The following is a 27,783-nucleotide window of genomic DNA, read 5'->3' as shown; positions in this document are numbered from 1 at the left end:
CACAAGTAGAGAGAGAGGCAGGTGGAGAGAGAGGAGGGAGCAGGCTCCCTGCTGAGCAGAGAGCCCGATGCGGGACTCGATCCCAGGACCCTGAGATCATGACCTGAGCCGAAGGCAGCGGCTTAACCCACTGAGCCACCCAGGCGCCCCGAATTTCCTTGTTTCTTTTGATCATTTTACTACATATACACATATTCCACATATGAATGTGTGTGTATATATATATATTCCAGATATGTGTGAGTGTGTGTGTGTGTGTAGATTGTCTTATATTGAACTTTCATAAATTGAACCCTGTTGTAACTTCTTTTGTCCAAAATGTTTTTGTGATGCATCGTTGTTGAGTGCCTGAGTATATTTATTTCATTAATTTTTCAAGCATAGTATTCTATTGTATGAACATATGTTTATATTTCCAAATTCTGACGAATGTTTGTGTAGACTCCAGGGTTTGAGGTTTTGTTTGGGTTTTTTTTTTTTGCTATTGCAAACAATATCATTATGAACATTCTTTTTTATAACTCCTTCAGCTTCCATATATGAGCGTTTTCCTAAGGTTTAAACCTGGAGATGATATGGTTAGGTAGTAGGTTATACACCTATTTAAGTTACCACATAATGGCAAGTTGCTTTCCGAAGTAATCGTTCTAGTTTACCCTCAAACTGCAGTCAAGAAGAGTTCCCATTGACCCACATCCTTGCCAACACTTGATGTTCACTAATGAAGAATATTTTCCCAATCTGGTGGGAATGTCAAATGGTCTCTTGGGGTTTTAATTTGTGAGAAATGATTACACATCACATTGAGCATTTTTCATATAAGCCATTTGTGTTTACTTTTCTATGAAATGTCACTTTATTTCTTTTGCCCATTTTGCCTCCCCCCCGCCCCCGCCGGGTTGTCTTTTTCTTAATGATTCATAAACATCTCTATGAATTCTAGGTAAAGGTTTTTTGTTGGCTATGTGTTATAATTTTTTTTCCCAGTTTGTGGTTTATCTTTCCAAACTTTTTTGAGGAATAGGTATTCTTTAATGTAATGTAATCAAATTATTAGTATATTCTCTATGGTGTCTACCTTTGGTATGTTCTTTAAAGAAATCTTGTCATAGGATAGAATATCCTGAGGAGGGGCGCCTGGGTGGCTCAGTGGGTTAAGCCGCTGCCTTCGGCTCAGGTCATGATCTCGGAGTCCTGGGATCGAGCCCCACATCGGGCTCTCTGCTCTCTCGGGGAGCCTGCTTCCTCCTCTCTCTCTGCCTGCCTCTCTGCCTGCTTGTGATCTCTCTGTCAAATAAATAAATAAATAAATAAAATCTAAAAAAAATATATATCCTGAGGATATTCTCCCATTATTTCTTCTACTGTTTTTATAGTGTTAACTTTCAATTGTGTCTTCATTATCTTGGAAATGATTTTGTGGCTTGAGAGAGATAAAAATACAGTTTTATTTTGATTTTTTTTCATGTATGTATCAGTCATTGTTATTTATTTCCTTCGCTGACTTGCAAAGCCTATTCTATCTTCCCCTCCCCTATATGTGGGTTTCTAGATTCTCTTTTCTGTTTTATTGATCTGTATGTCAATTCCTGTCCAATGCACATTGTTTTAATTGCTCTAACTTTGGTAAAATCTTGCTATCAGGGAGAGCACATACACTAAAATTTGTTCTTCTTCAACAATGTCTTACTTTTACTTGGACCTTTGCTCCTTCCTATAAATTTTAGGAGCCCTTCATCAAGTTTTGCTTCATAATTTTCATGGAAGTTGCATGAATCTATAAATCAGTATAGAGAGAATTAATATTAGGACAATGAGTCTTTCCATCTCAAACCATTTCACTTTACATTTAATTGGTTTTTTTTTTTTTAAGACTAACTGGCCTTTTGAGATGCCTGTCCATAGAATTTCTTAATTTTCTTCATGAAGTATTTGGCCGTCTGTTGTTAAATGTATTCCTAGTTACTTTATACTTTTTGGTGATTTTTTTATATCTTAAAAATTGGGGGCGCCTGGGTGGCTCAGTGGGTTAAGCCACTGCCTTCGGCTCGGGTCATGATCTCAGGGTCCTGGGATCGAGTCCCGCGTCGGGCTCTCTGCTCAGCGGGAAGCCTGCTTCCCCCTTCCTCTCTCTCTGCCTGCCTCTCTGCCTACTTGTGATCTCTCTCTGCAAAAAAAAAAAAAAAAAAAAAAAAAAATTGTATTTTCTAGGGGCACCTGGGTGGCTCAGTGAGTTAAGCCTCTGCCTTCGGCTCAGGTCATGGTCTCAGGGTCCTGGGATCAAGCCCCACATCAGGCTCTCTGCTCAGCAGGGAGCCTGCTTCCCCCCTCTCTCTCTGCCTCTCTGCCTACTTGTGCTCTCTCTCTCTGTGTCAAATAAATTTATTTAAAAAATCTTTTAAAAATTTGTATTTTCTAAATGATCATTGTTGGCACAGTCAAATGAAATTCACTTAGAATCTTATTTCAAATTTCTTGTTTCAAAATCTTGGTTCAAGACTCCTGCTAAAGTTTTACATTCATAAACTCTACTTCAGGGTTCTTTTATGAGGAAGGAATTCTGCAGAGATATTATCATCTGCAAGTAATGAGAATTTTGTTTCATTCTTTCCAATGATTATGCTTTGTTACATATTTTTCTGGTCCTTTCCGTGCTGATTAGAACAGTACAGTATTGAATGAAGTAGAGATAGACAGCGTCCTTGATTTGTTCCTGATCTCAGAGTGGCTGGCATCCACAAGTCACCAGTAAGTGTGAAGTTCACTAAGAGGTGAACAGCCCTGGTCATGTTGGTTGTTTGTAGAGAGCCTCTTCAGGATTTTTCCCTTGCATCCAAATGTGTTAAATTCAACAGGTATTAGAATTTTAATGAATGCTTTTTTCTTTATCTTTTGAGATAATGATTTTTCTTTCTTTGGTGTTATGGTGTACTTCATTTTCTAGTAGAAACCAGTATCATATGCATGAGATAAATTCAAATTGGTTATTATATTTATCTCCTTTATATATTGTTGGATTCAGTTTGCTCCTATTCTATTTAGAATTTTTACATCCATGGTCGTCCTTGTGATGGGCCTCTCATTTTCCTTTCTATTGTACAGAGCACGTATGATATACCTAGCTTTATAAAAGGAATTAGAAAGTATTTCCCTGTTTTCTAATCTCTGGAAGACTTTTGTATAACACTTAGTTTATTGATCTTTGGAATACTTTGGAAAATCCCATCAGTAAAACTATCTGGGGATGTCATTTCCTTGGTAGGAAAAAATTCAATCGCAGATTCATAGTATTTGTTTATAGAGATAGTCAGATTCTCTGTTTCTTCTTACTGGTAACTTTTTTTTTTTTTTTTTAGGAATTCATCTATTAAAGTTTTTTCCATTTTTGGCATTAATTTTTTATAATATCTAGTTATCTGTGCAATTTCTGTGAGATCTGAAGTTACATCTATGTTTTCATTTTTAATATTGTTTATGCTTGCTTCTCTTTCTTGTGTCTTCCCCCTTCACCACCCCCCACAGGCCTTGGAGCTCTCATTATTTTATCGCTTTTTTTCAAGAAACTGTTTTTTAGCTTCATTGGTCTTATTGGTATTATATATTTGTTTTCTTTGTTGTTGGTTTCTTATCTTTATGATTTCCTTTATTCTAATCATTTGGCTTATTATTATACTTCCTTCTACTTTTTTCTAACATAGACAATTTATTTTTTCAAAGATACTGATTTATTTGAGAGAGAGAGAGAGAAAGAGAGCACGTGCATGCATAAGCATGGGGGAGGGGGAGAGGGAGATGGAGAAGTAGGCTCCCTGTGAGCAGGGAGGCCTGTGCGGGGCTCAGTCCCAGGACCCTGGGATCATGACCTGAGCTAAAGGCAGAAACAACCGATTGAGCCACTCAGGCACCTAACACAAACAATTTAAGTATACAAACATTATCTGAATGCTTTCCCTTCTCCATACATCTCCTGGAATTCTGTTTAGATGCCTGATAGACCTTTTGATGCTATCCTGTATGTGTCCTACTCTCTTTTATATTTTCTTTCTCCTTGTTTCTCTGGAATGCATCCTGGATAATTTCTTCAACATTGTTTTCTTGTTTTTTTGCTGATTTATATTTATGTGTTTTAGATTATTCTTTGAGCCACTCATGTCCTTGGACCTTTATGCACCAGAGTTCTTTAAGTCCTTCAGAGAGGTTTGCCAGTCACCAAAGAAAACTACCAAACTTGATTAATTTAAATTAAATTCTCCATTGGTGAGTTTGTGTGCTTGTTTTTTTCTTGTTTTAGCTACATAGGGAACACAGACATTAATTCAGAGTGCACAGTGTTCAGCAATAAATTCACATAAGAGTTTCCTTGTTTTGGGTTTTATGTGCACACAGCATCAAATTTTCTTGTTAAATCCTTTGTAGGCTTTATTATTCATTGTGTACTGATTTAGCTCTTCAGGGGCACAATTTTATATTGGGGTCTATTTGGGCAGGTTCCTGGCTTTATATTCTGTATCCCGTGCCTCACACTGCCATCAAAGGGTGGCTCAAAATTCTCAGCATGTCACAGAAACCTTTAGGGCATCAGGTAGTTTGGGTATCTGCTCATCTGCAAGGGTCAGTGGATTCACTTTATTTAATGGGTTTATGGATTCCTTACTGTCTCTCTTAATAGTAGGGAATGAGTGTGTATGATGAGTTTTACTTTATTTTTGTTGTAAAATGAAACAAATATATAGCTTGACATAATATGTATATATATATATAATATATATATATTATATGTGTATATATTATACATATATATATTATCATGGTAATACACTCATAACCATCCCTCAAGCCAAAATATGGAATTCCTTCCATGTGTCTCCATCCTATATGCATGTCTCCAGGCCTCTAAAAGTAACCACTATCTTGGCTTCTGTTGGTTTGTTGTTGTTGTTGTCGTTGTTGGTCTTGGTAGGGTTTTTGGGGGTTTTTTTGCATATCTATAAAATCTTATTTCTCACTCTAGTTTTATCTAGCACACTCTAGATACTATAGTTTAATCTTGCCCATTTAAAAAAATAGTATGTCTTTTAGGTCTCTTTTAAACACCCATTCTCCACCTATTCTTTTCTTTTACTTAGAATTTATCTTTGAAGTGCTCAGGCCATTTGAACTGCAGACTTTCACATGGGGGATTTGGCTGAGTGAGTGAACACTGACACACAGAGGCTTGATCAAACTCAGGTCTCATCTCTTTGTCAAGTCTATTGGTGAGAATGTGTTACTTGATCAAGGGCAAGTGATGTCTGGATTTTGCTGTTTTATTGATGTCCAATACCTAGATTTATTAATCGAGGTTATAAAATTTGCTGTTCTAATTCTACTTTTGGGGATTTTCCAATTCTGTCATTTTATAAAGAGCCACTTCATCTCCTCTAATGTTTGATGACTCAGTGAAACATGCCTTCAGGAAAACAGAATAAATGTTCAAGTCTGTCCTTTTATTTATCTGGTTATCAAATTAATTAGTTGAATCCTTACAACTGTAAAAAATGACCAATTTTCAAAAATCTTGACAAATCATGATTTTTTTTTTTTAAGTAAGCTCCATGCCCAATGTGGGCCTTAACCTCAAAACTCATGAGATCAAGAGTAGCATACTCTAATAATCAAGCCAGTCAGGTACCCCATGAATTTTAACATATTTCATGGGCTTCGGTACAATCTAGTTATTATTCTCATTGAAGTTTAAATTTTTCTGTTTGGCAAGAAGGAAGTCCTTTCATGTTGACTCTAAGTCCTCCTAACATTGCTCAAATATTCTTAGATAATTTCCTTGATACCCAGCATAGCAAGGTGTTTCAGGCTCATCTTTTCATAGCTTTTGCTTTTTGCCCTAGATGCCATTTCTCTAAAACCTCTTAGATGCTTTCAATGAAAAATAGTATTTCAAGACCAGAATTTGGGCAGTAGATGCTACTAGTTCATTGTTTCTTGTTGAGATGAAATAGTTATATTTGCATTCAGGATGTGTGTGTGTGTGTGTGTGTGTGTATACTCATATATACATGCTCAATCTTTTATTTTAGCCCACACAATTCGACTAGAATTACTGAAAGAAATTAAAACATATTTCCTTGCATTTTTATTGATTTATGATATATTGGAATTAAAATCATACATTCACTGCACAGTATAATTTCTCCCTTTTAATATTCGTTTTTGACCTAGTTGCAGAAGTAACTAATTAATGCTCATCACAAGTCTTTATGTTGAAATCTCTCTAGTTATTTTGACTTTCTGAACCACATTTTCCATGAGATCCCTTAGGAAAATCTCTTGAAAACATTATCTTTTGGGTCGTTTCATGTACTAGCTTGCCTGGGACTTTTACCCTTAAAAATTGGTTGTGGCCCATACAGACTCATCATGTCATATGTGGTATAAAGCATTGATTTTAAAGTCTGGATATTTTCCTTATAAAATTCTTTTTTTTTTCCTTTGTCTAGATACCCAAAGGATTTTTTTTTGAGACTTACTTATTTTAGAGAGAGAGGATGAGCAGAGGGAGGGAGGGAGAGAGAATCCACAAGCAGCCTCCCCAGTGTGGGCGGGGCTTGATCCCACGACCCTGAGATTGTGACCTGAGTGGGAACCAAGAGTCAGCCACTTAACCTACTGAGTCCCCCAGGTGCCCCAAAATGTTTTTCTTTAATGTACAATACTTTTTTGAAAATATACCTTGGCGTAGATCATTTTGAGACATTCCTGTTCTCAGGTACATGATACACTATTTAAATATCCTGTTCAGTTTTTAAACTTCCAACAGTATTCTTGAATACAGTATTTGTATGTGTTCTCTTCTCTTGCTTTTGTTTTCTTCTTCAGGAGCTCCTTTTGTATGTTTGATCTTCTCTATGTATCTTTAACATTTGTCATTTCCTCTCACATTCTTTTTGCCCTTTTCCTTTTTTAAAAGTTTCATTATCTGTTTCTTCTACTTTTCTAAGACTTTATTGGTTGAATTTATTTATTTCTGTGTTCCTTCTAGGTTGTCTTCATTGGAAAATGATTTTTTTCCCTCATTTCTAGTTCTTTGAATGACATAATTTCTGAATTACTCTGATTAATGCTATTCTTGATACCATGTATCACTTTACCAATGCCATTAAGGTCATTTCAAATAGTATGCTACTATTTTTCGAGCAAGTTTTTGTGATACACTTTCATTGCTTCTAGGATTTTATTCTGTTCTTTATTCTTTTTTTCCCCTAAAATAACTTCATATGATATTTTACTTTCTTTGCTATTTTTATACGAAATTCATTTTTCTGAATTGTGGAAAGAAAAATACATTCAGTTAGCTATTCTCACTTCAGAAGGCTCTTTTTTCTATGGGTTTTGTGTCCTGTTGAATTGTGGTGGCTTGCTTTCTCAGACTTCCTGGTTTTGATCCATATCCTTGCTTTTATCCAGACTCTTCCTTTACTCCTGTTAGCCATATTCAGCTCAGCGTGCATTCCACTCAGAAAGTCAGCCTCAATCCTGACTTTGGGTCCTGTCTTGAAGAGGCGTCCTAGGTGGTCAGTTTTGAAAGTTCCCAGGAGTTGCAATGCTCTGGGCACTTCAGTTTTTCCTGGAGCCCCTTGTGCGGATTTGTCAAGCGAATGGGAACAACTTCTGAGGCTGTTCTTATAAGGGCGCCCTGGACTTTTCCAGGACCACCTGTTGGCTCTTTTGGGGCATTCCTACCATCAGGATCAGGTGCATCAGCTGCCCCACTGCCTCCCTGTGCTCTCCTGTGCAGACACCGGGAGAATTCAGGTCTTTGGGCTGTTAATGGCCTCTCCCCAGCCATTTGTAATCTTGAAGTTTGTAAAGATATCTTGTTACTTTCTTTTGAGGATTGACCATGTGTTTTGGTTCTTTTCTTAAAGATTTTATTTATTTATTTGACAGACAGAGATCACAAGTAGGCAGAGAGGCAGGCAGAGAGAGAGGGGGAAGCAGGCTCCCTGCTGAGGAAAGAGCCTGATGTGGGGCTGGATCCCAGGACCCTGAGATCATGACCTGAGCTGAAGGCAGAGGACCAACCACTGAGCCACCCAGGTGCCCTGCGTTTTGGTTCTTTTACCAAGTTTCTCTCTCTCTGTGGGGATTCAGATACGCAATAGGGAGGGCGCTTGTTGTGATGAGCACTGGGTATTGTGTGCAAGTGATGGATCACTAAATTCTGCCCCTGAAACTAATATTACACTGTGTGTTAACTAACTGGCATTTAAATGAAAACTTGAGAAAAAGACAAAAAAGAAGCATTCAAAAAGTCTGCTGCAACTATTACCACCACCTTCCCATATTTCCTGATTTTTTTTTTAATCCATCATTTTAGCTTAAATTATCAGGGAAGGTTAGTGTCTGTGATTCCCCTTATTATCAAAAAGAGAGCCCTATATTCATCTTTATTCAAATAAAAGTTCAACACATTGAAAGTTATATATATTTTTTAAATTTCTGATAGCCCCTGAAAGTGAAAAATTAAAACAAGAATAATTTATTTTTGAGAAACTCAGAATGGAGAGATTAATTAAGGTTTGGGTCCTTGTGTTTCAGCCAAATAATTTCAACTACTCCTTTGGAATTATGTGGGATAATAGACTCTGAGGCATACTTAAAACTTTAAAATATGTCAGTGTTTATTAAAACTTAATCAGTGCCAGGTGTTGTCCTAAGGTGTGTTCTGTTGAGCCTTGGAGTTGAAATGTTTTCTTTTAGGTCACACCAAATGAGTATATACTGAACCAACCACTCCATAGATTTTAGATATATTTGGTCTACAAAACAATCATAGTAATACTATTATTCCCACTTTACAGATGAGGGAACTAAGGGACAAACCTTTTAGGTGACTTGTCCAAGGTCCCATGCATAACTGGTAAGGCTTAGAGCTCGGATTTACACTCAAGGTAATCTGTCTAGATCCAGATCCCATTCTCAGCTACTTAATAGCATTGCTAAGTGTTGGGCTCCATGTAGTAGGAAATCTTCATTCTTTCGGTCGAATGGAGAGCTCCTAATTACAGGGTGGTTATTTATCCTTAAAAATGAGGTATATATTTTTTCCATAGCAGTGGCCAGTACCCTTGATGCAGAATGTTTCAAAGATGTGTTCTTGATCCACTGCTCCTATCCTCATACTTCCATAATCAAGGAAATGGTTTCCTCGATCAAGGAAACTAATCAAGGAAAACAATTTCCTGCCGATAGCATCCATTTTTGAAAGGGTAGAATTCTTGAAAGGTAGCTATTATCCTTAAGGAAATATCTTAACAGGAAGACAATATTATGAACAGAATAGTAGTGTAGATTATGAAAGCTGGATGTTTTTCACTTTTATTTTAAGTTGTTTATTAGTAAAATGCAATGAGTAAAGTAAACTCAGTAGTGATACAGATGGAAACCTCACAGATCTTTAATTGCTCACTGGGAAGAGTTTTCAATATTGGTCATCACAGTGTGCCACTTTGCAATGACTTTGGGCTAGCTAATGCAAAGTTGCTAAAGTGTTCTTTTTTGCCCCATACTCTGTTTCTGACTATGCAATCCCCCATTGGCTTTTTAATTAGATTCAAACATTTGAGTGCTCACTTTTAAGCCCCTTTCTTACCCTGGTCTAGTTCATGTTGCTTTAGTGAATTATTTCTCCTCCCCAGCTTGTGGGCCCCTCTCCAGGTTCCTCTCCTTTATATGCACCAAGCCATATGGCTTGTATCACCTCCTACCATCTCTCTGGCAGGACACCTTCATTGTCTTTCATTCAAGTCCCCTCTTTGGTGCTCATTAATTCCCACATGTTGGAACCACCTCCATAGATTCTAGGGACAAACAATGATGAATTTTCCTGACAACTCAAATGCCCACGATTTTCCCTTCCCTATTCACTTACTGTTTTTTTGAGTGTATTCCAAATTTCTCCCCCCATGGGTGGTGTTTTCCTTCTTATTTGACTAGGAGCCCAGTGAATAGAGATGTTGCCCCATGCTATGCTGTGCCCTGGCACAGAATTGATTTTCTCCATACAAATCTCACTGTTACATTCGCTGCTGTATGTGGTGTTGGCAAACAGAAACTTTCAATACACATCTTTGAATTCCATTGTAGCCTCATTAACATTGTTCCCTGTTGTAGAAGATAGGTTAGTCCTGGTCCTTTTCCAAAGAAATTCAGTTGGTAATGTGCTGAAAAAAAATGGCCTTTTATGGTGGTCTCACTGGGTGCTCCCCAAAGACTGTGTGAAAGGAAAGGAATAAAAATGACAGCATGCTTTTCTTTGGCTAGCCTTCTTTCACATTTCCTAGGAAAACAGACAATCACTGCTGATTAAAAAACAAAATAAAACAGAACAAGCAAACAGAACAAAACCCAAACCCCTGGGCTTTCCAGAATCAGGTTATATCACTTTCTGTGTGTCCTGACCCTGCTCTTCTCTCTCTCCTCCCCCCTTCTTAAATCTCACTGTTGACTGTAACCACATAATCCTTTGATCCTGTGGTCTCTTTGGAGGGCTTTGTCGGTGACCATCATCTAATTATCTTTTGAAGCCTCATTAGAGATGAGTGTATGTTGAGCGGGAGGAGTGCTCTTTACTGAGATTCACCTACAACTTGGCTTGAGTTTCCCTGGCCTCAGAGAATATTCCAAGTACTTATAACACCGCAAAATAAGAAAATGACAAGAACGGAGAGAGGAGGGGAAAAAGCTAACTCCCTGGTGTGCTTGTATGCAGCCAGGTCAGAAGAGGTCATCAGAGAAGGTCGTGTGTCACGGCTCTTCTGGTCGCAGATGAAGCTGTCACAGATCTCATGCCTGGAGATCGGTCACTTGTCCCCCAGGCAAGTGTGTGAAAGGGCTTGGCAGCTGCCTGACTTGATCCCCGTGTAGTCACCTAGAAGAGCAGAAACGAAGGATCAAGTTGTGCTTACTTTTTAAAGTTTACTGTGTTTACTTAGGCCTTCTACTGTATGAAATGATAGGACCTGAGCTGTGTCTACACCGTCAGATACACTGACGGTGACAGTAGTACGGTCCTGACAAGGTGGTCATTGTTACTCCATTTGTCTGTTGCCTACTTGACTAGAGAAACCCCAGGATCCAATAAACACCTTTTCCCCAGTGAGCTCCACCGAAAGCTTCATTGTTCTTGTGATGCCTTCCTCCCGCAAAGAACTATGTGGCTGCTGGTGACCGCTTGCCCTGAATGACAGTCTTGGCCCAGGCCTCCCTTATCATGCTTACCTGTTACAAAACACTAGAATGTCTTCTCACTTTTTCAGTCGGTTCCTGGAAGATCAGTCCTGGATATTTCGCAGTGTTCCATCCTGGCACATTCTGGATGGAAGCGTTTTTATCTGTGTGAATTTTTGTCTGGCCATGCTCTCTGCACTAGCTCATTAGAACTATAGAAATGGCCCTCAGTCCAGCTCGTTTTCAAGCTAACGAGGTCAACGAAATGCTGTCCCATCTGGCCAGCCTTCTGAGTCAGTTCTCATCTTCTGGGTGCACTCTGGGTGCTCCACTTATCGGGGCACAACGGTTGCAGCTATAGACAACATGCCTTCTTCTGGTCAGCATGGCGGCACATGGCGCCTAGAAGCAGTTCCTTCCTACAGCATTTCCTTTCCCCAGCGCTAACCTATCTTTCTGTAGCCTCCCTTGTCAGAGCTGGGGAAGCATAGGGCACAGAGACACTATGACTGTCTTCCTCATGGCTGACCAGAGAGAGGAGGGCAAGAGAGGACCTCTTTTCACCCCCTAATGACATCCTAGACTGTCTGTCACCAAGTGAGGGAGAAGTGTGGTGCCCTGTCTTGGAAGTGACTCTTGCACGTGCTAGGTTTCCATCTTGGCTTTGCCACGTGTAAGCCATGTGACCTCGAGCAAAGTGACTTAACCTCATGAAGCCTCAGTTTGTCGTCCTGAAATGGGGATGATGACAGTTATCAGTACATATCTAGCAGTTGTAGCATGAGGATTAACTTAGATAGTATTTAGCTCCATGCTTAGCGCATAGTTGACTTGCAAATGTTCACAAAAGAAAGGGACAGGGCAGGAGAGTAGATGTGCCCAAGAGAGCAGGAGGAGCTACCAATGTCAAATACCCAAAGTGGGAGTATCTTTTTCTATAAATAGACCTGCTGTGTCATATTTGCATGGACTTAGGGATATTCTTCAAGCATACGGGCTTCTGACTTTGCTGGAACTAAACATGTGTTTCAGGTAACACCCCCGTGGGCAGAGAGTGACTCGTTTTGTTCTGGGCAGTGGACGTGAGTGTGGATGGTAGTGGCGGGCAAGGACAAGAGTGTTGTCTCAGAGCGGGGAGGACCCAGCCCGGCCCCAGCTCTGTTCTCCACAGGGTGGAGGCATCTGGGGTAGATCATATCCCCTTAGCCCTTGGTCTCTTTGGAGATCAGGCAGAGCTGGCCTCCATGTAAGGCATCTTCTGTTCTCTAGACTCAGGCCTCCCAGCCACAGAAGAATCCTGGGCAATGAGATACACGAGGAGAACCCCAAAAGGTCACCTTCAGTTTTGGAAGGGTGTTTGGGAGACACCCATGTCCTGCTTTCTATGGGGCAGGTGTGTGGATTCCTACAAAGGAGTGCTGGTCTTACTATTTCTGCTTTTGATGATGACACATGGTGATGTGATGGTGACACATGGCCCTGCTGTTTCCACACCTCGCCAGATTCACCTCCTGAAAAGAAAGAAAACCAACTTTGCAAGTGCATAAATGCCGCAGGCTGCTTTCACACTGGTAGCTTTCTTTAACAAGGTAATGAAATACATTGCTATCTAATTATGCAGCTTCTAGCTTTTCTCCTGACAAAGCAAGGCCACTGTGCTTATCAAAAAAAGGATTTGTAATCAGCCAGAGCCCACTCACTTTTGCACAGTCTGGTGACATTTCCATCCGCTCTTGTGCCCCACTAAGTAAACGCAATGATTTCAGCCATTGCCCCCCCCCCAAAAAAAAAAAAAATTAGAGGTGGTATAGACCACCTCTAAGACCACAAAAAAGGTCACGGAAACCAAATTGTTTGTGTAGCTGCTTGTTGTATTTCTCTGACCGTGTGCCTCTCTGGACCCCATATCTTCCCTAATTCTGCGGGCTCCTTCTCAGAAAGCAGGGCTCCCTCCAAGATGTTTTTTGGGCGTCTGATTTCCCAGCGGTCTTTCTAGTTAAGCTCCTTTTATATTTGAGGGAGAGAGTGATAGTCCTACAAAGTTGGATTCTGAAAATGGAGTTGGTGAGTGATTTTCAGTGACTTAAAAAAAAAAAAAGTTTTTGGCCTCATATCACTCTGCATCTTAGAAGCTGTTCTTCCAGGATGCTCTCCTCACTCCCTCCCTGCCTCCTTTCTCCCTACCCCCATTCTAGACACCCCCACTCTCAAGGGAGACTGCTTATCACTTCTTTACCCATGCCTCTACACCAGCTGGGCTTCTCTACAGAAAGTTCTCCACCCATATTTTCTGCCAATGCAGATCTTCCCTTTATGGACAATTTCTCACAACTTCCCTAGGAAATTATTCCGTACGCCACTTTCTTTCCTTAGCACTCAGGGGCTCTGTGTGGATGTGTAAGGATACATGTGTTACTTTATAGATAACTCTTTTTTTCCTTAAGAATATAGGAGTTCCTAAGAAGAATGAAGGTGTAGTTTTCATTTCTCTTCACGGCAATTGGTAAAATCTGTTCTTTAGTAAATATCATGGAAAATTTGCCCATATACTGAAGCCTATTCTATTTTGTATCTTCTGAGCAAGCTTCAGAACAAACCATTTACTTTAGAATTCTTACTTTTAAGATGTGATGCTGCTTAAGTAAACTTAGCAGAATGTCAAAGTGAAAGTTAAAACTTATTGCTCATTTTTCTGAAGTAAAATGCTTAATTTTTCTATGCTTTCAATTAATATCTGTCTTATGCAAATCTGGGAAACGTTCAAAATTAGTCTTTGATTATAACTTAGGTACAGGTACGAATTGTACACTTTTGCTCCACATGCGTTTTGCTGGTGTTTGTCCCTGAAAGCGACCTTTGCTGTGTTAGCTCCTCACTGGTTTTAGTTGTGTTTCAGTGAGGAATGTTTTGGTTAAACCTGTTCTTCTTAGTTCAAAAGGCCTTCATGGTCCAAAGTGGTCAGAGTGCTGCTAGGCAGTGATAAGGTACTTTGCGTGCATCCTGATGACTGGATGACCCGTAAACCCATCAACTTTCTGAGCTCCAGAACACACTCCTTTGTACTTGGATCCTGGCCTTAAACACCATTTCCCATACACAGTCTTGATGTTTGGTTAAAACCAATAACCATCCATCACTTTCAGGCCAGGTCAGATCTGCTCACGGCTATCACGGAATGAAATATGAGCACAGCTTTGCAACCCAAGTTCCTTTTAGAGGTCCTGAAGGACACAGCCACAATTTATTAGAGGAATTCAAGGAGACCTCTCATAGGAGGAAGGCAGCCCGACATTGAGAGGTGGGATGAGGCGGAGGCACTGAAGCCATCTCCAAGGCCCTCAGTCAAAGTCATTAGCAGCAACATCTGGCTTCTACTTGGCACTTTCGAGGGAGGCGAAGGAGGTCCGTATTTATTAGTTCTTCCATTTCTCTTTGCGTCTCAGGATTATAGTTTTATCATTCACATGCTGGGAAAGCAAAAAAAAAAAAAAAGTTCATCAGCCAAAGTTAAAAAAGTCTCTCGACATTCTAGAGATGGGGGACTTTTGGAGAAGGCAAGAATTTTGTTTTAATCTCTTCCATCACTAAAATAGTTCTAGCGTACTATGAATCTTAATATGTACTACTTTATTCACATGTTAAGAAGGAGAAAGAGTGTTACCATGTACTATGATTATTTGGGGTTCACGAATAGGAATTTAGTAGGGTGGAACCAGACGAAAACACTTTACATCCATGAAAAATCCTTCCCTATTGGTGGAGGCTTAATAGTTATTGGACAGAATAGTTGGTGGGATTCTGTAATATTAGCACTAAAAAGGAAGTGATATTTTTCTAGTTTTAAGGGAGTAGTTGGATATTACTGTAGAAGGTGGGACTGTATTTTTTTTTTAATGTTGGCTACTACATCCAAAGATGATAATATTAATGTATCGTTACTAGAGAGCATACTAATTTTGCATTACACGGATTCTCAGGAGGACATTTTCAAGAACCTCTCTCATCCCTCCTGTGACTGTTTGGCATATATTTTACACAGCTGGCTGAAAGTAACCTACCCTGCCTGGGGAAGACTGGGGAAGACCCGTGAACTTGGCTTCTCTAGCCCAGTGCTCAAAGCAAATTAACCCATGAAATTTCTCTTAACACTGACCCAAGGTTTACAGCTGATGTTCTAGGAAATAACCATTGCTTAGCAGAAGGCTCTGATTTGACCCATAATATAAGTATATCTGGTTTAATGAGATACTTACCATGTTGTTTTGCTGCATCTAGTAAACACTATTAGATGCCTGAAAAGATAGGAAAATAGTCTAAACTCCAGAAGGGGCCAGTACCGTGGGCTTTCTTCCATTCCTTAATAAGTCTTCCTTGATTCAGGGTTGGAAGAAGATTGAATGATAGCTCACAGAATCACCAGACCATAAGTATCAACCAAGCACTTCATGTATTTCTTGTACTAGACTAATTACATATATTTCTTGTACTAGAGTTTTTATTGAAAGATGGGATACAGACAAAATAAAAAGAAGTGAAAACACAGTCCATGTGCTTGTGGTTTAAGTGCAGAGATGGGGTTCCCACATGTGAAACAACCAGAGAAGGATTTCACAACCACAGGTAAACAAATGGGGTGTCAGGGAGAGACATCTGGTCCCTGCGCTGTTTATAGCTAATTCCAGGGGGAAATAAGAGAAATGGAACCAACCGCTTCTGAAGGGAGCACGTCCCGGTCCTCTGGCAGCAAGGTGGAGGTTTTCTGCCAGGAGGGAACACTGGATAGGGGGCTGTTTGTTTTTTCTCCAAACAGGAAACTCCTTCCATGCCAAAGTAGCTTCAAAAGGATTGCTGCAGCAGATGGAAAGAACCCATATGCATTCATGCATTCAATTAGCAGGGACTAATTCAATTTGAGGATTAACCCTGTCATTAGAGAGAAACAAAACCTATTTAAGTCTCCCATCTATGGTTACACTCTCTGAGCGCCATTGGCACAGGTGGTGGTTGAATATTAGACCATTGTAGCATTTCATGGCCTTCCGATGCCGCTGATAGATTAATCCCACTTAGGAGGAGATCCTAGAAGTGTGTGCTCTGAGTCCTCTGCTCTGTATTTTGGCAAAGGAGGAGAAGCTGGTAGACCTGGTGGGAGGGAAATGGGACTAGAGTTTGCTGAGTGAGTGCTTGCTTGACTAGAGAAGGAAAAAGAGGAGAGACGGTGTGTTTTTTGGTTTTTGGTGGTTTTTTTTTTCCTACATCTGATTATTAAAGAGAGATTCAGGGTAAAGCTTACCTTAGATAGAATTCTTAATTCAACTCAACAAACACTTGTTGTCTTCATGATCTTCTTCTTGCCTTTCTTCCTTCTGTTCCAGCAAGCTGATCCTTCAGGTGAGCAGTTATCAGCCTTTTGTATTTATTCCGCTGAGATACTCATGACATAAAACAGATGACATTGTGTGCAAAACATGCTCTCATAGAGGACACAGGTAACAAAGGCTATTATTCATGGCCATTTCTCGGACCTAACCAAGTCAGTGTCAACCCTCTTATTCAAAGCACATCACAATGTAAATGTATGAGGTGAGAGACTGAGTTTTCCAGAAACAGTCACAGCATTGTCTCCCATTCTACACATCCTTCTTGCAATATGACTTTGACATTCTTTTCATTGAGATGTGGGGTCTGGGTCCTCTTGAATGTGGGCAGACTTAAGACTATAGCAGCAGAAGTGACACCCCATGATTTCCAAGGCAGGGGGACTTCCAAGAGGCTTTCTTGGGATGATTGCTTTTGAAACCCAGTCACCATCTTGGGAGGAAGCCCAAGCAGCCATTGTTTTGTTTGAAGCCTCTATGTTTTGGGATGATGGAGCTCTCCGTGAGTGCCTCGCAGTTATGCAGTCACAGAGAGCTGATACAGATTTGTGAGTCATTATAAGAATAATCTTGAATTTGTTCCAATATATTAAAAACCCTCAGTATTTTAGCTATTAACAAATAATTGGCACATAACTTATTAGCGGTTGTCAAAACCTCCTCTAGGCTTACATTAAAATGCAGAGGTCTTTCAAAATATCGAATTCCTCCTTTCTCTCACCTCATTGTGTTGAGCATGGCTATGTAAAATAATACTAATTACAGTCATTTTCATGAACTGCTTCTCATTTATGCCTCATTAGCATAATTTGCAATAGTTATCCATGCCATTAAATGAGTGTTAGTTACCTTTGCCGTATCTAATGATCATACTAAATTCGTTTTGGGGAGCTAAGCCTTCACACTTTGTTGCTCGTGTCCCATGATGGACTGCTTACAAAGTAGAAAAATTGGACAGAATGCTTCTGATAAGGAAAATGCAGGAAAGGCTCTACAGAAGTAGGTATCTAAAAGAAGTAGGCTCTTGGGCAGCTGACAATGCAAGCCATCTGGTGACTAAGCAGTACATAACTTTGAATAAAGGACAAACAGGAAGATGCCCTTCATGATCAGATTAACAGAATTGTGAGTGCAACATCTGCCCTCGATATTCAGTGTCTCCTTTGGCATAAAAAGTCTTGGACCTTGAAGCCTTAAATTGACTTAATTTGGAGTGGGATGCATTCATGAGACTTTTACTTGGGGTTGTTTCAGTTTTTGCCCACCTTGCTCCAGGTTCAAGGGGAAACAGCATGGTGGCAGGAATTCTAACATAGGGGTCAGATGCAATAACATTAAAGAAAACGTGAAAGAAACAAAACAAAAGAAAAAAATGAGTCTCTCTCTTTCATCTGGATTGCTAACTATCTGTGTGACCCTGGAAAAGTCCATTTACTTTTCAAGCCTGTGTTGTCATCTATGAAATGAGAGGTTTAGGCTAGAGCCCAAAATAGTTCTGGAATGTAAAATATGACCACTTCTGAAGGGACAGTTCTAGGATGTGTTTCTTGCTTCACAGATGAACTATTTAGGAGTTAAAAACTAGGCAAAAACAGATATATATTTATGCTTCTCAGTGCTACAACTGATTCCAACCCAGGGCTCTACAAGCTATTCTTTGTTCGATGGTGGTGGCTTGTACTTTTAATGTCTTTCTTCCATAACTTTTTGAAAAATATTCAAGTGACTGCTATCATTACTAGGTGACGAATGGTTTGGAAATAGAATATTAATTTAAGAACTGAGAAATAATATGAAAATTTAAACTTTTTAAATAGATCTGAGTGTACAGAGTTGATGTAGTTATTTCGGGTGATTTATCGAGAACTCACGTATGTGGCTTTGCCAAGCCCTGTGTACTTTTTATTAAATATTTTCGTTGGCCTAGCAAAAACTGCAACCTTAAACTCTCCCTTTGGAAGTATTCATATGCCAAACTCTTCAGCTGTAATTGGCCTTAATCTAACCTTCTCATTTCATAGGTGAGAAATGGTTCTTTTTCTGTGTTACGAGGTCAAAAGCATCAGGATCCCATGATGTTCATTCTACACAGGAGACCAAAATAGTCAGTCCTCTGTTCCTTGAGCTGATTTGAAAGGCAGAGTCCCCAAAGAACTGACTTTATCTTCATTTTTCTAACGAGAGAACTGAAGGTTGGTAAACTACAACTTGCCCAAGGTTACAGCCAATTCATGGTGCTCCCAGGGACTCACAAGGAGTCTGACTCTTAGCTTAGTTATAATGTATCCCTTTCTAATTTGGACTTCTTGCCAAAATGCCAGTTCCCTGAGTTTGCTTTGTACAGAGGTATCCCCAGAACCTCGAACAGGGCCTGGCACGGCAGGAGCAGGTGGCCAGCCAGTGACCCTATGGATTGTTTTGTCCCTCTCCTGATTCCAGCAGGTAGCCATTGTTCGTTCATGCAAGATGCCTAAGGATATCCAGACCCTTGGTAATAGAGGCCCAAGAAAGAGAGACTAAGACAGAAGATGGTGATTCCTTCCTGGCGGTCCTGACTTCTCAGTTCAGGATGTTTACTGGAGAGCAGTTTAGCACCTGAGGAAAAACCAGCCATTTCATATGAATTAATGAGTCTGCTTCTAAGCTCTAAAAATGACAAACTTCACAGTTCTCTATCCCTTACTCTCCTGCCTAACTATGTGCGTTTCTGTGATTTAATTGTCCAGGAAACCTGCTATCCATCTACTCAATTGCCTTTACGTCTCATCAGCAATTTGACTTACCCTTTTTGCATTTGGGATCACGATTTCCCCAGTTGCAAAGAGTTTTGGAAAAGGCAGGAAGGCAAGCTTGGAGCTCAAGAAATAATAAAGAATAATGCTGTAATCATAACAATTCGTTATTTGTTTTTGAAGCTTGATCTTTCAGAAGGTTGTTATCTGGAGATGAATACTAATAGATCCAAGCTCTCTCTATGCAGAGGAGATCTTAAACAACAGTGTACATGGGGAAGGACATTAATCAGGAGAGAGAAGTGAGCTTGAGTCTAATAATGTTTGCATAATAGCTACCCTTGGGTGTATTGCTTGACTTAAGAATAAATATCCCTGCTTTCCATCTCTAGTACAATTGGAAATTATTCATGGTTATGATTCTGTTATGTGATCCTCTCCCTGTTCATGGGAACTTTAAATTGGGAGGCTGCTGGAAACCAACAAGCATAGCAATACTGTGAGTGAGTCTGGGGTAGACATTTAAAGAGGCTATAATATTGGGCAATCTGGAGAAAATGAGCAGAGAGCAGGTCATAACTCTCTTTTCAGGAGGGGGAGGCTGGGGTCAAACTGGCATGGTTGATATTTATATGCTTCTCTGGTTTCCTTTTACCTCTGCAGTGGTTTCTCACCACCTGCAGGATAAACTCCAGTGCCTCATCTTGACAGAAGAGGTGCTCACTGGGGGGGTTCCTGCGACTTGGCAATATTTGTCTGCAACCGTTCCCCACCTCGGGGAAGATGATACACAGCTCTTCCCAGGGTCCCTTAGGCATCACAACTTAACTTCCATGTCTTTGTTCGGATCCTGCCTTCATCTTGTAAGGATTTTCCAGATCTTCTTCGCTAATTAATTCCACTTACCATGGAAGAGTTGGCTTAAATTTCACCTCCTCCAAGAAATCTTTGAACTCCACAGCTAGCCAATAAGTTTTTCCCCAGATTCTGATATTTTTCTTTCTTTTCATTCTTCTTCTCTTCCTTTCCCTTCCTTTCTTTTTCCTTTCTTACTTCCCTTCCTGCTGCTCCTCAAATAGAATTTGTTCTGGGTAATTCCTTTATTGATTTGTTGTGCTTATATGCATGAAATTTTATACACAAGTGCTTTAAATTAATGAGCTTGTTTTTTTTTTTCTCTCTCTTTTCTCTTTTTTTCTTTTCCTTTTAATTTCTGGGGAAAGTTTCAATATCATCTTGAAAAAGTAAGCACTCTACTGTTGAGAACTTACAAAGCTTTTGTTTGTTGGTTTTGTTTTTACATTAGAGAGATGAGCAGGATAGCTATAAATTTTATTTTACAAATAAGAAAATTGATTCAGAAACATTGCCTTGTTAAACTTACATGTCTGCTAAATTAGGGATTAGAATTAGACCCTAGTCCAATGTCTTCTTTTTTTTTTTTTTCAAAGATTTTATTTTTTAATTTATTTTCAGAGAGAGAGTGTGCTTACAAGTGAGCGGCCTACTTGTCACCATAATGCAGGTCCCTGTGTCTAGTCCACACCTCTGTCCAGTACAGCTCCACCAGCTCTGTGAGGCCTGGAAAAAAGGGAAAGAAATAGTCTTTATAGGTTATCAAGTTCATAGTGTTGTGAAAAGGCACTGCATTGGGATGTCTGGGTGGCTCTGTCAGTTAACAGTCCAACTCTTGATTTTGGCTCTGGTCATGATCGCAAGGTGGTTAGATCAGCCCCAAATCAGGCTTTGAGCTCAGTGGGAGTCTGCTTGAGATTCTCTTTCCCCCCTCAGCCCCTCCTGCTCATGCTCTCTCTCTCTCTTTGTTTCTCTAAAATAAACAAATCTTTTAAAAAATCAAAATGAAAAATAAAATGACTCTTTGAGAAAGAAAATTTAAATTACTTTCTTCTAAAATTTTGTGCCATTCAAGCGTTAAAATAATCCATTTTTTTTGGTAGTTCTAGAATCTAAGTAGTTGTTTTTCCGAAGGGACCATTTCCAACAGAATGCACATGTTCCCTTTAGAATCCAACACCGTCATTAGGTGCTCACGCATCCTGTCCTCTCTCAGCAGTCCCCTCCTGTCCCTCGTCCGCTACCTCCCAAGTACAAGTGCACTTGTACCTGCACTTCGATGCCCCTGAAGGTACATATTTTTACAATTAGATTAGGTTTCCTAATCCTTTGAGTTCTTTCCATAAGAGTCACCCGTGGATCAGATGCTGACCACATGGCTATTTTCTTCAGAACATAAAGAACATACATGTTCCCTCCTCACTACCTCCAGTCCCCTTCCTTTCCATAATGGTAGGTGTTGTCTGCCACTGCAGAGCAAAATTATTAGTGATTTTTGGAACCCCAAGAGGACAGAGTGCAAGGAAGTAGAAAGGAGGGAGCAGAAGCAATCATGGTTAAGCACCCAGCCCACCTAAGTAGAAGAGTTGAGAACATCCACATGACTTCATCGATCATTTCAGTCATTCTGTAAGATTTAGACTTGCTTGTTGGCAGATGTGGAAACCCGGCTCTGAGGGTTTCCATGATTCACCCAGAGCTTGTGTCGGAGCTAAGATTTGAACCTAATCTCTGTGGCTCCAAGCTTCGTGAGGGGTTATCGAGGTAGACTCTAGAATGATGGATAGAATGGGTGCCAGAGTAGTGAAGGAATGAAGAGAGAGCTTTTCCCTGTTGCAAGATTCAGCCTTTGGCATGTTTCTCCTTCCCTGATTCCTGCCTCAAATATAGACTATTTCTGCAAACTATGGATCCAGCCCCTTGGGATATTTAAATGAGAGGGTCTTCTACTAATGGGACATCTCTCTTTTGTCTCCCACAGCAATTTTGCAGGCAGTAATAGCTGGTGATCTTATGAAGGTAAGCTATCTTCCTACCCACACTTTTGGTGATTCTTCAAGAAGTTTAACATCAATCATTTCTCACCAGGTTTTCATGATCTCTCATATGTCATACGTCATCCCCCTGCCTGTACTAGCTGAGTTGGAGGGGGAAGGGCACCCTTTGGAGAAGTGGGCAGAGAGGGCCAGAGGAGTCTTTCCAGCATCTCCACATTGCCCAACGGCGGAGAACATATGCAGGGGTACCATGCTGGTTGTCTCGACTAATTAACACGGGTGGCATGTGGCCCAGGTGCAGTGCTCATGATGTCCAGAAGCGGATTATTTGCAATTGAAAGGTTTCTTTTTAGACAGGTCTTGAAATGAGTGCATCTGTAAGAATTATGTGGACAACACCCAGAAGTACATTCTCCAGGCCAGAGCCTACAGCTTCCAACATTATTACAGTTTTGTACTCGGGGAATCACAGCTACCCACAAGATGCTCCATCTGCTCTCCCTCCAACACTTTAATTCATGCTTACATTTTCTTAGTTCAGAGGAAGTGGCCGCTGCTGCCTCCAGAGGGAATGCACATTCTGGAGTCAGACTGCTGGGTTTCAGATCTTGGCTCTGCCATTCACTGTTTGTGTGACTTTGTATAATTATCTCATTCTCCCTGTGCCTCAATTTCTTCATCTATAAAATTGAATAATGTGGCCTCTCTCCTTTGTTGTGAGGATTAACTGTAACAATACATGCCAAGCTCTTAAGACTATTTCTATTCCATAGAAGGGACTCTAAAATGCTAGCAGGTAGTATTAGTCTGTGTTTTTTTAAGAAACACAATGGAGATGCAAATACTCATTACACAGTATAGTCCATGAGTATTCTAAAAGCTACATTTGGTCTCCTGTCATTTTTCAGGCACTGGGACTCATGAGTGCCCGTATATCCCTGTATAACCCACACTGGCATTGATCTGCTCTGTAATGTTGGTAACTGCGTAGAGCACAAGGCCACCAGCCTGTGTGGAGTGTGGTGCCATTATAGATCGAGAAACCAAGCACCTTAAAAAGAGAGCTGAGAAGCAATGAACTTGCATGCAAGTTCTTTCAAAGCGTCTGTTGAATCCACAGAGAAACCCCTTGCTACCGTGTTAACAGGTTACTGACAGGAAAGAAATGGCACAAAGGGTGCAAACATCTTGATAAGCTGCCATCTTTAGACACATGAGCCGGGACGTGGGGCTTGTGGCCCTGTCTGCATCTAGGAATCGTCACCCACAAGCAAAACGCACTCGCCAAGCAGTGTAGCTGGGAGTTCAGTGTTGTTGCCCAGCTGGGGACCGAAGCAGTATTATCCTGGATACCCTGCAAGGCCCTCTATTAAATGCCCTTGCAGAGCTTCTAAGTGGAAAAAAGTGTGCAAACTACATTTGAAATCTCATTTCATCTTGCATGTGCTTTTAGTCTAGGCAACATATTTTCCAGGTCCCCGGGTACATAACCCCACTTTTCTTGTACTTAATAGAGGATTCTTTGAAATGTGGGAAATGGCCATATTCCATGGATTGTCTTCATTACAATCATTTCCTAAGTGCCTAAGAAATTACTCAACCTTATTTATTGAGAGTTGAAATGCAGTGACATGGAGTTTTTCCTTCTCATTCTTTTTCTCTCTTTCCTTCCCAAGTGTTTCTTCCCGTTTTCTTTCTTTTCCACCTTCTTCTGTTTGTCTAGTCTGTGCAGAAAGCAGAAGAAATATTAAATACTAAACCGTGTGTCTGTCTGTAAGAGAGAGAGTACACAGCAGACAGCAGAGCACCGAGACCCCAGGAGCCATCCAGCTGCTGGGAGTGGCTGCTGTGCCCCTGAGCTGCATAAGATACCCATGGACTACCCGCATGTCCGCAGGGTCCAAAAACCCATAGAAAGGCAGCATCTGGGCCGCTGATGCATTGGGTCTCTGCTACTCCGTTGAGCCCAAGTCCTCTATGGATCTGCCTAAAAAGAAAGGGAGTGTCCTTGTAAGACTGATGTTGAACGGTACTGGATATGCATAGATTCTTTGTGGAAAACTGTTAACTACCTCTTGCTGTCCTCTAGCCTCGAAGTTTAGGGATAAATGTCCCCGTATGTTCTTTACTTCCAATCAACTGTTCGTTTTTGGCCTATTTTCTAGAAAGCCTTTCCCGACTCTTTTTTTCACCCTGTGATAAACTCCTTATGTCCTTCTCCATCCCTGCATGTGTCTTTGACATCTGTCTTTCCCATGGATGGCAAGGTCTTGAGGCCAGGGACTGAGTCCTATTCATCTTTGTTTCCCTGGCATCTGTCACATGGCGGTTCCATGGTTGGAGCTGAGTGAGACCATGAACTATGAGTCTACTTTCTTTGACCTTAGGAGATGCTTTTTTTTTTTTTTTTTTAAATAATGTGCCATCTAACTTCTTGGTGATAGAACCATTCCTTTTGCTTGGTACCTCCCGGCTTATTCTATTCTTCTTTGTGCTAAAACTACCCTTTAGAAGTTCCAGAAAGACTCTTTTTGTTCTCCTATACTGCAGTTTGGAGAACGGGGACCCCTTTACACTTTCTGTAATGTTCAGTATTTCATGAAATGAGACCACATCCTCATTCCGCCACGTGGTTCTCAGGCTACAAAATCTGTTGGTCGTTTTCCAGTCTGTTCTCACAATATAGGTATTTCAGGTTTCTCCTGCCACAGTCTCTGAATCCCTTGGGTTCTCGTCCTGTGGATCCTCTCTAGCCTCACTGGGTGCAGGTTAGATGACTCACAGAAGGCGTGCCGGCTGGCCTGCAGATCTAGAAGAAGAAAGAGGCTGTACACACGTGTGCCACCGTCTCCCACGGGAAAGGGGGACGCAGCTTCCGCATTTGGTAGCTAGGTTCATTAGAGGCTGGAGAGAAACCACAGGCTCGGGAAGGAGCTTAGCTACCAGACACCAAGCTATTCCTGTCTCCGGCCCTAATTACTCTTTCACTCAAGAGAAAGCCGAGCCAACATAGGAAAGCGTTTCTTCTCTTTGCTGCCCTTCACACTCTCTTGGGAGAGCAACCAGTGCCCAGAAAAGAAAAAGACATCAAACAGAAAAGAAATAACTCATTCAGCACGTTTCAGTCTCCTTGGGCTGCTCAGTGCCCGCAGACCCTCTCCGGAGGGAGGGGAGGCAGACGCCGGCCCGCCAGCCGAGTGCTAACACGGTCCGGGAACGTTGCTTCTTCCCTTTGACTTCCCCGTGTCCTCTGAGGCTAGAAACACTTGTGGTTTGCTACATCACTCTCATTTTAGAACCGGTTAGCTGTACTTTCCCTTGTTCCGGACTCTGCCTGAGCTGCTTTTCCTGTGTCTCTTTCTCAGCTAATGGAAAGCTATAAAAATGGAGGCAGTCTGCTAATTCAGGGCCCGGACCACTGCTCCCTCCTTCACCACGCAGCCAAAACCGGCCACGGGGAGATCGTGAAATATATCCTGGACCACGGTAAGTAGGCGCAGCGAGCCAAGGGGCACTTCTCCACGAAGCAACTGAGCTCTCGAAGCGGGCTGGCTCCCCGGCTATCCTCGGAACAGCAGAATTGCTCCCCACCTTTTAGCCGACACCCCTGGCTGCTGTGAAGCAGACGGAACCACAGACCGCCGACCCATGTGGGTCGCTGTGACCCAGCGGCTCCTATAAGAATTCTCTTATCAAGGTCTTCAAGGATACTGGGGAGCTGATTGATTGAAAAATAAAAAGACAAGAACAAATGTATCCTGACATAAGACACTGGATTGTTTTGGGAAGAGCTTTAAGTTGCCTAGTTGGGAACAGGTTTATAGCTCATCACTCTGAGGATTACATGAGCGTGGTTTTTTCCCAGCTTTTTGGCTTCTCTCTCTCTCTCTCTCTCTCTGTCGTTTTTCCATTTGAATCTCGTGCATCGTTTCAACTTAAGCCACACTTCATTCTCTTTGAAAATACCTGCGACTCTCATGTCTTCCATGGGTAGATCATTGCTAGAAGTAACAAGCACCTTAGGATCTTTCTCTGACTGCCCCATGGGGGCATAAACACAGGGATACATCCCAAATCCTGACCATGATTATCAGCTTCCCACGTTTATAGGGTTTCTAGGAATTAAGAGCTGGAGTCCAGGGAAAAGTCTCCCTGGCTTAGCTGTTTTTGAAACAGCCTCTAGTTCTGCTAGATGTAGGTGCAGAGAGATCCTAGAAGATTTTCTGTGAGCCCTCGCAGCGAGGCTGTGCCATCCAGATTCAGGCTGAAAAAAGTAAGTGTACTGGTAGACATGCACATTCCTTTTTGCTCCTCTTTTTTTTTTTTTTTTTTTTTTGAGGGAGAGAGAGAGAGCGCATGAGAGAGCATGTGTGCATGAAGGAAGGAGGAAGGGAGAGAAAGAGAGAGAGAACTCAAGCAGGCACCACGCTCAGCACGGAGCCCAGCATGGCGCTCCATGACCCCGAGGTCATGACCTGAGCTAAAGTCAAGTCACACGCTTAACCGACTGAGTCAGCCAGGTGCTCTGCTCCTGTTTTTATTCAGTTCAGCCAACATGTCTTGTAGTCAGCACGTATTTGCAGAGTGCTTAACAGGAGCTACCTGTTACAGACCAGTGTGTACACACACACACACACACACAATACAGTCACTATTTTTATGCAATTAAGGCTAAAAAACATATAATCTAATGCTGAATTCAATTAAAAACAGTTCTATATAGGTGTTTTAAGTCCTGTTGTAAAGCCACAGGCACATAACGTAGCTCCCAGTTATCGCACACTTGCTGTATTTCAGATGCTTATACTGAATGTCCTATCCTTTAATGTTTACAAGGACCTTACAAGGTAGGTATTCAGCTGTCAGGGACATTTGACTCACCTTGTTTTGTCTTCAGTTCCTTCTCACCATGATGCGTTTGCTTGAACCCTTGGCCTGAGTTATGGTGGAGAGAACGGTTTAGGAGAAGGAAAGCATGTTAAAGCAGATTGGGGATCATTAGACCATCTCTTTCCCCCTTGTAGGCTGGGCTGGACAGTCCCAAGCCTGTCTATGCTGGAAAGCCTAGGTGGTAAGCTGTATTCCTTGGTGCCGTGTTGGGTATATGCATCTTTTCATCTGCTGTTCCCCTGCACATTCCACCCACTGCAGTGAAAGCATTTGGGGTGGGGGTGTCCAGGCTTACAAAGCAAGTTCTGCTTGCCTAAGTTCTGCTTGCCTCCTTCATGAAAAAAAATCATAGGCGTTTTCTCTTTCCCACAGTGATGTCTCCAAAAGCTGGCAAGAGGCAAAATCAAATGTTAGAACGCAGCCCCATACACAACACATAAAGTCACAGAGCTTCTGCTATTATCTTTCCCTTAATCAAAAAGATCTCAGGATTTCTACCACACAAAGTACAGATGAACTTTAGCTACCCATACTGTCCGTTTACTTGTCTTTAGCTCAGGTTGAAGTGCTCCCGGTTGAAGTTTTCTTGACCATTCTCAATCCTTTCTTCCTAATTTTTGTCCTTTGCCCAATGAGATTGAATGCTTGCTCACATAGCTTAACTTGTTCAATACCTACAGACCCTTTCCCGAGTTAGGTGAGACA

General features: G+C 41.2%; 1 protein-coding gene across 1 annotated transcript in view; it reads left to right on the top strand.

Moving 5' to 3' along the window:
• The window catches only part of DGKI (diacylglycerol kinase iota), a 447,257-nt gene that overhangs the window by 396,705 nt on the left and 22,769 nt on the right, over window positions 1–27,783 (top strand). The window contains 2 exon segments of the mRNA XM_047695648.1: window positions 22,173–22,210; window positions 25,554–25,674. Of these exon segments, the coding sequence (XP_047551604.1) occupies window positions 22,173–22,210; window positions 25,554–25,674 (159 nt within the window).

This window comes from Lutra lutra, chromosome 11 (assembly GCF_902655055.1).
Source record: "Lutra lutra chromosome 11, mLutLut1.2, whole genome shotgun sequence".
In the NCBI taxonomy this organism is placed as follows: Eukaryota; Metazoa; Chordata; class Mammalia; order Carnivora; family Mustelidae; genus Lutra; species Lutra lutra.
This window is presented reverse-complemented; position numbering and strand designations above follow the sequence as displayed.